At 70.8% G+C, this 10,502-nt stretch overlaps 3 protein-coding genes across 3 annotated transcripts in view; 1 reads left to right on the top strand and 2 right to left on the bottom strand.

Annotated features, from left to right (window-relative positions):
* LOC113960558 (25-hydroxyvitamin D-1 alpha hydroxylase, mitochondrial-like) overlaps window positions 1-1,933 on the bottom strand; it is a gene marked incomplete at its 3' end in the record, with an annotated part of 5,416 nt that extends 3,483 nt beyond the window's left edge. Inside the window, 3 exon segments of the mRNA XM_027670173.1 lie at window positions 448-639; window positions 1,744-1,779; window positions 1,781-1,933. Coding sequence (XP_027525974.1) covers window positions 448-639; window positions 1,744-1,779; window positions 1,781-1,933 — 381 coding nt within the window.
* A 1,004-nt stretch (window positions 1,934-2,937) lies between these two features.
* Window positions 2,938-6,244, bottom strand: LOC113960553 (tRNA (guanine-N(7)-)-methyltransferase-like). The gene is made up of 6 exons (XM_027670166.1): window positions 5,899-6,244; window positions 5,346-5,476; window positions 4,629-4,813; window positions 4,097-4,210; window positions 3,625-3,726; window positions 2,938-3,111 (listed from the first exon to the last, which is right to left on the bottom strand). The coding sequence occupies exons 1-6, from the start codon at window positions 6,003-6,005 to the stop codon at window positions 2,983-2,985; spliced, it is 768 nt and encodes a 255-aa protein (XP_027525967.1). The 5' UTR covers window positions 6,006-6,244; the 3' UTR covers window positions 2,938-2,982.
* Window positions 6,245-8,461: 2,217 nt separating this feature from the next.
* On the top strand, window positions 8,462-10,411 carry LOC113960554 (EEF1A lysine methyltransferase 3-like). The gene is made up of 3 exons (XM_027670167.1): window positions 8,462-8,698; window positions 9,202-9,313; window positions 9,933-10,411. Exons 1-3 carry the CDS (start codon window positions 8,462-8,464, stop codon window positions 10,388-10,390), a joined length of 807 nt encoding a protein of 268 aa, XP_027525968.1. The 3' UTR covers window positions 10,391-10,411.
* Window positions 10,412-10,502: the final 91 nt, after the last annotated feature.

The raw sequence follows: 10,502 nt of genomic DNA, 5'->3' as shown, positions 1-10,502 counted from the left end.
CCCCCCCGTGTGAACCTCCAGATCCCACATGCAGCCCCCAAGCCCCTGTGCATGGGGTGGGATCACCTCCCAACAGTGAGCCCCGGCCCCCCTGTCCAGCCCCCAAAACCCAACCCCAGCCTGAAGACCCCCCATGGGCAGACCCCAAACCCCCCCAGCCCATTTACAGCCCCCCCCGGGCAGCCCCCAAAGCCCATCCACAGCCCCCAGACCCCACAAACATCCCCTCCATGGGGAACACCCAGATCCCTCAGGCAGTCCCCAGTGCCCCCCCTCAGCCCTCCACCCTCAGCCCCGCCCACAGCCCCCCAATTCACAGCCCCCAACCCCCCCTGGGCAGCCCCCCACGACCACCCCCCATGGGGAGTCCCCCCCAGAGTCCTCCCATCACCCAGAGGCTCAGCCCCCCCCGGCCCCCTCCCCTTGGTGACCCCCCAATACACTCACAGTGTGAGGAGCCCCCCCCGGGACCCCCCGGAGGGTCCGGTGGTCCTTCCAGGGGCAGCGGAGGGCGCGGGAGGGGTCGGGCCCCTCCTGGCGCAGCACCTGAGCCACGAGCGCGGGCTCGGCCACGTGAACCGTGAGCACCGGCCCGAACCGGGCCTTCCAGAGCGGCCCGAACCGCGCCCGGCCGTGGACCTGGGGGAAACGGGGAGGGTCACACCGGCCCCAGCGGGGCTCCCACGGCGGCCCCAACTGGGACCGGCACCCGGTTCGGGGGCACGGGAGGCTCGGGGGCACCGGGGGTCGCACAGACCCGGCCTCGGGCTGGGGGGCACCGGGGGCGCACCGGGAGGTCACACCGGGGGTCCTTGAGCAGGGAGGGGTCGGACAGGATCGGCTGCAGCGCGGGCCGGGGGGGGTCTCGGTCTCCCCGCGGTCCCCGGCCCGCTGTGCCCCCCGGGAGCACGGGGGGGGCACCCTCGGCACCCCGTCCCCGGTGCCGCTGCCCCACCCCCGGCACTGAGGAGACACCGGGAGCTGGTCCTGCCCCTGCGCAGCCCCGATCCCAACCCCCCTCACACCCTGCGGATCAGTTTGGGGTCCCCCGACCCTCCCCCAGCCCTGGGGCAGTGAGGGGGGGCCCCTTTGCCCCCCTCCCATGCCCCAGGGATTGAAATCGGGGTCTCCCCACACCTTGGAGTGTGGAGGGACCGCGGTGCCTCCCGTCCCCTCCAGGACTCGAGGGGGTGGGTCTGGGGTATCCCGTGTCTCCTCCAAGCTCCAGGTCGGTGACCCAGAGCCCTCCCAGCCCCTCCGTACCCTCCCCCAGGACAGCAGGACCAGGACCCCGCCGGGCCCCACCGGCTCCAGAGCAGCACGAAGAGGGTCCGTCCCCCCCCCCCCCAGCCCCCAGTGGGGGCAGCAGGGGCTCTCCGTCCCTTCCAGTGGGATTGGGGTCCCTATGTCCCCTCCAAGCCCTAGGCGGTGGGATCAGACCCCCGGGCAGTCCCCAACCCCCCCAGCCCACAGCCCCCCCACTCATAGCCCCCTCGCCCCCTGGGCAGCCTCCAAACCCCGTCCACAGCTCTCAGATCCCCACAGGGAACACCCAGACCCCCCGGGCAGCCCCCCATGGGGAACACCCGACCCCCCGGGCAGCCCTCCATGGGGAGCGCCCTGTGCCCTCCAAGCCCCAGATGGGGGTCTCGCTGTCCTTTCGCCCCCTCCAAGCCCCAGGGCAGAGAGCCCCGCACCCCCAGCCCAGAGGGGCTGCCTGTCCCCTCTCCCCGGCCCCATTACCTGCATCTCGTGCAGCCTCCGCACCCCCCCCCCGGCACAGCAGCTCGAAGATGAAGGAGGAGGAGCTCGGCCCCGGCATCTCCGCCAGGCCCCGGGGGCGTGGGGGGGCCGGGGGACGCCGCGGGACCCCCGGCTCGGGCAGGGAGTGGGACAGGACAGCCCGGAATGGGGGGCGCAGGGTGGGGGGCATGGCGGGTTGGGGGGCTCGGGTGGCACCGGGGGACACGGGGCAATGCGGGTGGCACTGGTGGTACCGGGTGACGCGGGGGCGGCGGGGGGGACACGGGTAGCGCTGGTGGCACCGGAGGGAGCGGGGGACAGCAGGGGAGGGTCGCGGGGGGGATCTCCGGGGGCGTCTCGGGGCCGATCCTCGACTGAGCCGCGGCCCCGGGGCCGGGCCTTTATAGTGCCCACGAGGAGCCGTCGGGGCCACGCCCACTCTGCCAGGACCACGCCCCCAAACCATCAAACCCCGCCCCGTTCGCCCGAAACCCCGCCCATTTCATAATTAGACACGCCCCATGGGCGCTAAGCCCCGCCCATCTCCGAGGGTTGATTTGTATGCTGGGTCCCCTCGGTCCAATCAGCGCCAGGAGGAGGCGGGGCCTCGGCGGAAAGCTCCGCCTCCCTCCCTGAGTGGGCAGAACGGTCCCGGACCCCCCAAAAAAACACCAAATCCCCCCCCCAAACCCACCCTCCCAGTCACAAACTGGTCCCAGTACGCCCCAAACTGGATGTGCGGCATTTGGGGTTGGGGGGGTGCCTTCCCACGGGGGGGAGGGGACACGCAGTGGCCCCGCCCAGTCCCACCGGTGCACCCCAGTCCCGGGGAGGGGCTGGTCTGACCCCCCCGGGACACACGCACGGCGGTTCCCCCCCACCCCGTCCCGCATTCCCGGGAATTTCCACCTTGCGCCACCGGGCGGGGCCTCTGGAAACCCCCCGCGTGGGGAAGGGGGGGGGTCACTGGGGTCCCCCCAAGCCCCCGGGGGTTTCCTGCGATGGGGAAACTGAGGCAGGAACCGGCCCCGCCCTCCCCATTTTTTTGGGAAGGTGCAATTCCCGGCAGCTGCCGTGGGGCGGGGGAGGGAGGAGTGACATTCCCCCCTCCCCAGGGGGATTTTGGGGTGGGGGGGTTGGAAACACGAGGCTTGGGGACACTTTGCAGCTTTATTAAAAAATGGGGGTTGTGGGGGAGGGTCCCCGGGGGCTCGCGGGGGTCCGGCCCCCCCCGGCCCCTCAGGGCCCCCCCGGGGGGGGGTCGTGGCGGCGGCGGAACACGGCGGTGCGGGGGGGCCGCCCGGCCCGCTGGGCCCGCTGCCCCTCCTCCGTCACCGCCGGCAGCAGCGGCAGCAGCGGGTCCGTGGCCTGGGGGGGCACAGAGGGGCTGGGACACCAGGGACAGCAGGGACCCCCCCGGGGACACTAGGGAGCCCCCCAGGACACCAGGGACAACCTGGAAACCCCCTGGGGCATCGGGGACACAAGGACCCCCCAGGGACAATGTGGGGACCCCCCAGATACACCAGTGACACCCTGGGGACATCCCAAGGGGCATTGGGGGCACCATAGACCCTCATGGACACCTAAAACAACTTGGGGACACCAGGGACCCCCCAGGGGCATCAGGGATCCCTCCAAGTACCCCCCCCACTGACCCCTCTGTGACTTCCCCTTGTCCCCCAGAAGCCCCCTATTACCCCCAGTCAGTTCCCCAGTGACCCCCAGTGCCTCCCCCAACGTTCCTCCCCCACTCCTGTGTCCCCAGTTGCCCCCCAGTGCTCCTCCATAACACCCAGTGCCCCCCAGTCAATCCCCAGTGCCCCCCTGTGTTCCCCAATCCTCCCCCAGTGCCCCCCAGTGCTCCCCAGTGTCCCTCACCAGCTGGGCAGGGGGCAGGGGCTCGAACAGGGGGTGCTCCCCGAAATGATGCAGCATCCACTGGTGCAGCTCAGGGACATCTGTCACCGTGTACACCAGGCCCTGGACCCCAAATCAGGGACACCCCATATCAGGGACACCCCCAAATCAGGGATACCCCAACCCCCCCCTCCGTGTACACCAGCGCCCCCCCCCCCCCCCCCCCCCCAGCCCCGCCCATAGCCCCAAAATCAGGGACACCCCAAAACCCCCCAATCCCAGCAGGGCTGGACCCCCCTCCCCCCCAGCAATGCCAGGGGATCCTGGGGGGGGGGGTTGGCACCACTGGGGGGTCAGGGTGGCTCTGGGGGCTCAGGGAGGGTCAGTAGGGGTGTGGGGGCTCACCCCAGGGTACAGCACGTGAGGGGACATGGGGGGGGTTGGGGAGCCCGGGGGGGTCAGGGTGGTTGTGGGGGGGTCAGCAGGGTCTCACCCCAGGCCGCAGCACGAAGCCGTACTCTGCCAGCATCGCGGGGCTGATGATTCTCCACTTGTGCTTCGTGCGCTTGAAATGGGGGTCGGGGAACAGGAAAAACAACTTGGAGAGCTGGGGGGGCGGGGGTGGAGGGGTCAGAGGGGCAGCACCCCACTGGCACTGACCCCCCAGACCCCACACGGACCCCTTGAGTGGGGGCAGGACGAGGCACCCAGGGAGGGGGCACGGGGGGACTGGGGGTGTTCCTGGGATGTGCAGAGGGTACGGGGGGATCCTGTCCTGGAAAGGGGGTTCTGGGGGTCTCAAGGTTGGAAAGAGTCCTAAGGGTCCTGGCTGGGGCTGTTGGGTGGGGATGTTGGGGGGTCCCAGGGGTGGGGGGGGGTTGAGGGGTCTCAAGGATCCTACATGGACCCTGTGGAAGAAGTGGGGCAGGGGTTCCCCGGGGGTTGGGGACCCAGAGGGGTTTCAGGGGGGGTTCCCAGGGACACAGATGTTTCAAGGGGTGTTGGGAGGGTCCCGGGGGTCCCACCTGTGCCCTGTGGAAGAAGTGGGGCAGGTGTTTCATGGCGTTGCCCCTCACACAGGCCACATTGCCGAAGTGGCCGGGCCGGGCCGCCCGGAGCGCCCGGAGCCGCGCCCGCGTGAACGCGGCCACCTTCCCTCGGAGCTCCAGCCCCAGGGCCAGGGTCTGGGGGAACAGCTCTGCCAGGGCCACTGCGGGGGACACGGGGTCAGGGACACCCTCAAAACACCCCCTGGCACCCCGTAAACCCAAGGGGGGCCCTGGGTCAGGGACCCCCCCCGGCACCCCCAAACACCCTGGGGGGGCCACAGGGTCAGGGACACCCCAACACCCCCCCCAGTGCCACTTTCCCCTTCAGCTCCACCCCCAGGGTCTGGGAGCTCAGCTCGGAGGGGGCTGGGACAGGGGGGGCAGACCCCCAGGGATCTCCCTTGCAACCCCTGGCCCCCCTGTTCCCCACTTGCCCCCCTCCATCCCCCCTCCCCCAAGACCTCCCCCTACATGCACTCCCCAGGGACCCCCGTCCCTCCCCCGGTACCCTCCCCTGCCCCTCCTCAGGCCCCCTTCGCTCACCGAGCAGCCCCCCCCGTACCCATAGAGACCACCGGGTCCCCCGTTCTCACCGAGCAGCCCCCCCGTACCCACAGACCCCCCCCGGGTCCCCCGTTCTCACCGAGCAGCCCCCCCGTACCCACAGAGCCCCCCCGGGTCCCCCGTTCTCACCGAGCAGCCCCCCGTACCCGCACCCCACGTCTGCGAACTCCACGCGGGCCGGGGGAGTCCCGGGGGGGGCGTCGGGCGGGAAAAACGCCGGGAACAGCGAGGCCCAGTCCATGTCCTGCGGCCGGGGGGGGCTGCGGGGGGGCACCGGCGGTCAGGGGGGCCCCGGGGGGGCCGTTACCGCGGAGGGGGCACCGGGGGGCCGTGATGGGGGTCCCGACCCGGGGGGGCGGTTCCCAGTACCCGGCCCGGGTGTTACCGGGGGGGCCCCGGGAGGGGATGGAGCACGAGGGGGGGCCCAGCCCGGGTGTTCCGGGGGGTCCCGGTGACCGGTGAGACCGTGAAGGGGGTTTTGGGCCGGGGGGTCCCGGAGGGTCGCTCGGGGGGTCCCGGGAAAGGATGGAGGACGAGCGGGGACCCACCCCGTGTGTCCCGGGGGGGTCCAGGTTACCATGGTTACGCACGGGGCCGTGATGGGGGTTCCGGTACCGTCCCGGGTGCTAACGGGGGTGGTCCCGGGGGATCCCGGGGGTTTTGCGGTGTCCCCGTAACTCACTAGCGCAGGGTGTGATCTGCCAGCGGGTTCGAGTGCGCGCGCTGGCGGTAAAAGCGCTTCTGGGGAGGTACCGGCGCCTCCTCCTCCTCCCCCCCCTGCGCCGCCATCGCGGCTCCGGCGGCGCGCGAATGACGTCACGGGTGGGCGCTGAATACTGACGTCACTGTACACTGCGAGCCACGCCCACCGATGCTCCACAGCGCCCCCTGGCGGCCCCAGTCCTCCCAGTGCCTACCAGTTGCCCCACTGCTTCCCAGTGTCCCCCCGTGCTCCCAGTATTCCCAGTTCCTTCAGTGTCCCTCAGTCCTTCCCGTCTTCCCCGTCTCCAGTCCCACCAGTGCCCCCAGTATCCCCAGTCTCCCCAGTCTCTCCCAGTGTCCCCAGTGCTCCCAGTGCCCTCCCAGTGCTCCCCAGTGTTCCCAGTGCTCCCAGCGCTCCCCCTGGTGCTCCCAGTGCCCCTCAGTGCTCCCCAGTGCTCCCAGTGCTCCCAGTCCCCCGTGCTCCCTCAGTGCTCCCAGTACCCCCAGAGTCCTCCCCAGTGCTCCCCAGTGTCCCCAGTCCTCCCAGTGCCCCCCAGTTGCCCCCCTGCTTCCCAGTGTCCTCCCGTGCTCCCAGTCTCCCCAGTCCCTTCAGTGTCCCCCAGTCCTTCCCGTCTCCCCCGTGTCTCCAGTCCCACCAGTGCCCCCAGTATCCCCCAATCTCCTCAACTGCCCCCCGTCTCCCCAGTCCCCCCACGCCCCCAGTTCACCAGTCCTCACCCATCAGTCCCGTCCCTCCAGTACTCCCAGTTCCCCCACCGCCCTCAGTCCCCCCAGTGACCCCAAGTTCCCCCAACACCTCCAGTCTCTCCAGTCTCCCCCAGTCCGACGCCCCAGTCTCCCCAGTCCTCCCAGTCCCATCCCCTCCCACACCCTCCCCCGTCCTCGTAATCCCCCCAGCCTTCCCGGTCCCATCCCTCCCCCCGTCTTGCAATCCCCCCAGCATTCCCAGTCCCATCCCTCCCCGTCCTCGCAATCCCCCAGTCCCATCCCTCCCCCGGGCTGTTCCCGCTCGGGGTCATTTGGGGAATTTGGCTGCGGCGAAACCAGGGGCGATTTCTGGGAACCCCGGAGGGTGTTGGGGGGAATCGGTCTGGGGAGGGAACCGGACCTGCCCAGCCCGGGGGGGCTTCCAGGAACGGCCCCGCGGGGGGAGAGTCCGGGGGGGGCGGGGAGGGGGGGACACGAGAACCAAACCCTCCCCCACTCTCCTCCTCTGGGCTCCCCGACCCCCCCCGCCCCTCCCTGACCCCCCCGGGTCACCATTAACCCGGTGACGCGGGTGGTGACGCGGCCGCGTGGGGGGTCCCGGGGGAATCCAGGGACACTCCGGGGGGGTTCGTGGGGAGGGAAGGTTGTTCATTACCCCGAGGGATCCCCCCGGGTTACTCCCTGCCACCCCTCCCCCCCCCCCCCCGGTTACTGGTTATCCCAGTGATCCCGGTGATCCCAGCGCGGGTGGCACTGGGAGCAGGGCTCTGGCACCGCGGAGATGGCACTGAGGGGGCCCCGGGGGGGCTGGCACAGCAACCCTCTCCCTGGCCAGGAACAGAGGGACAGGGACACCGGTGACAGCAGGGACAGGGGGGCAGGAAGGAGGGACATTGGGAATGGGATAGCTGGGACAAGAAGTGCATAAGGGACACAAGGGCCAGGGACAAGCAGGAGCCAGGGACACCAGGGACAGGGGGATGGGGCCAGGGACAACCAGGGACACCAAGGACAGGGACTCTTGGATCAGGGACATCACGGCCAAGGCCACCAGGGCCAGGGACACAAGGGATTGGGGACATGGGACCGGGGACACCAGGATCAGGGACACTAAGGAAAGGGACATGGGGCCAGTGACACCAGGGGGAGAAGGACAGGGGGACAGGGGCACTGGAGTCAGGGACACGGGGACAGAGACACCCTGAGCAGGGACACCAGAGCCTTGGGGACACTGCAGACACGGGCTGGCTCTGGGCCGTGGTGGCACTGGTGGCACCGGTGACACTGGTGTTGATGGGACAGTGACAGGAGCAGGAGGGGACAGAGGGTGGCATCGGGAAAAAACCCCAGAGGGAGGGGGGGGGTCTGGCCGGGGTGACATGGGGACAAGGCTGGGGGGGGGGTGACAACGGTGACAGGACTGGGGACACTGGGATGGGTCAGGGGACACTGGGAGACACTGGGGAACATCAGGATGGGGAAGGGGACAGTGGGACCGGGCAGGGGACAGAGTTATGGGGCAGGGAACACTGGGATGGGGAGGGAGCAGGTCAGGGGACAGGAGGGACACAGCAGGAGACATTGGGACGGATGGGACGTGGGGCAGGTGACACTGGGGGACAACGGGAGAGGGGAGGGGACACCGGGTGACACCAGGGTGCGGGAGGGGACACTGGACCCCCTCGGGCACGGCGGGGGCGGGACGAGCGGGGACAGGGGCGGAGCTCCAAAACACCGCCCCCAGGAGAGGGTGTGGCTTAGCACAGACCAACCAATCACGTGCGGAGGTGCGACCCGGCCCCACCCTTTCCAAGATGGCGGCGCCCACGGGCCACGTGGGGCCCGGGGGAGGGGGTGAGGAGGAGGAGGAAACGGAGGAGGAAGAGGACGAGGAAGAGGAGAAGGGGCTGCGGGCCGTGTTCCCCCGCGACCCCGAGCTCTTTGCCGAGTCCTTCCCGGCGCGGCGCCGGTTCCGCCTGTGCGGGCGCGTCCTGCGCATCGCGGAGCTGCACGGGCCGGGGCTCGGCACGGCCGGGAGCGTCTGGGAGGCGGTGAGGGGGCACCGGGGGGGGGGGCTGAGGGGCGGGCGGCACGGCGGGGGCTGGGTGAGTCCCGGGGCGCGTTGTGGGTGGGGGGATAACGGGAGTACTGGGGGGTACCGGGACATCCCGGGGGACCCGGGGGGCGGTGACATCCCGGAGGTACCGGAGCGGGCGGTGACATCCCGGGGAACCGGAGGGTGGGTGGGGACTTCCCGGGGCACGGGGGCTGGTGGGGACATTCCGAGGGTACCGCGAGTGATACCGGGGGGTACCGGGAGCTGAGGGGGTCCGGGGGAGTCCGGGGAGGACACACGCGGCATCCCGGGGGTACCAGGAGGGTGGGGCGGCGATGGGGAACGAGAAAACGGGGGTACGGGGGGGCCAGGGGGGGTGGGGGCGGACCTTGAGGGGGCACCCTGAGGAGGACGGGGGCACTGGGTGGGGGGTTCCCTAAGGATTCCTATGGCCGGGGCGTGCTGTCCCCCACCCCACTCCCCCTGTGCCCCCCCCAGGCCCTGTCCCTGTGCCGGTTCCTGGGGGAGCAGCGCCTGGACTTGGGTGGGCGGCGGGTTCTGGAGCTGGGGGCGGGCACCGGCATCGTGGGGATCTTCGCTGCCATGCTGGGTGCGGGGGGGGGGGGCACCGGGGGGGCCCGGGGGGGGCCCGGGGGGGGCCAGTGGGGGCACCGGGGAGGGGGGGGGGCACTCATGGGGTTGGGGCGGAAGTTTATGGAGGTGGAGAGGGCACCTGAGGGGTGAGGGGAGGCATCTGTGGGGCTGGAAGGGGACACCCTTGGGGTTTGGGGGGGGACAGCCGTGGGGCTGAGGGGCACCCATGGGTTTGGGGGGGTCCCTGTTCCCCTGCCCAGTACAGAATTTGGAACTGTTGTGAGCAGCAGGTTTATTGGGGTCTGGGGGCTCCACGGGTGGTGCTCCCCCCCCCTTCCCTGGAGTTTATTGGGGTCTGGGGGCTCCGGGAAGGGTTTTGGGAGGTGCAGTGGGGGTGACCCCCATTCTGACACGGGGCTTAAAGGGGTCTTTTGGGGATGGTTTATTGAGGTCCGGGGGTTCCCGGTGGGTTTGGGGGGGTCCACTGGGGATGGCTCTACTCTTACCCGGGGTTTATTGGGGTCCTGGAGGGGGTCTCGGTGTGGTGCACCCCCCTCTGTCCCGGGGTTTATTGGGGTCTGGGGGTTCCAGGGGGCTTAGGGGTGCCCCGCTCTGACCGCCCTGTCCCGGGGCAGGGGCGGAGGTGACGCTCACGGACCGTCCGGCGGCGCTGCCGCAGCTGCGGGAGAACGTTCGGCAGAACTTCCCGGGGGGGTCCCCCGAGGGGGTCGCGGGAGGGGCCCCGCGGGTGCGGGCGCTGCGCTGGGGGCGGGACCAGCGCCGCTTCCCCCCCAGATTCCACCTGGTGCTGGGCTCCGACATCGTGTACGACCCCCGTGCCTTCGCCCCCCTCCTGGGCACCCTCCGGCACCTCGTGGTCCCCCCGGGCCGGGCCCTGCTCAGCGCCCGCCGGCGGGGGGGGGACGCGGGGACCTCCCGTTTCTTCGGGCAGATGTTGCCCCCGTTTTTTCGGGTGCAGCTGCTGCGGAGAGACCCCGAGGGGGACATCGAGATCTATGGGCTGACCCCCCGGGAGGGGGGTGGGGAGGGGGAGCAGCTCACGGGGGTCTGGGGAGGTCCCGAGGGGGATTAAATGGCCTCGAGGGGCCTCAGATCAGCGCGTTGTGTGAGATTTGGGGGAGTTTGGGATTTGGAGGGGTCGGGGTGGGGGTCCCGGGGGGGTGGTTTCTCTGCTGGGTGGGGGG

Source organism: Corapipo altera, unplaced genomic scaffold, assembly GCF_003945725.1.
Source record: "Corapipo altera isolate COAL_440 unplaced genomic scaffold, ASM394572v1 60933, whole genome shotgun sequence".
NCBI lineage: Eukaryota > Metazoa > Chordata > Aves > Passeriformes > Pipridae > Corapipo > Corapipo altera.
This window is presented reverse-complemented; position numbering and strand designations above follow the sequence as displayed.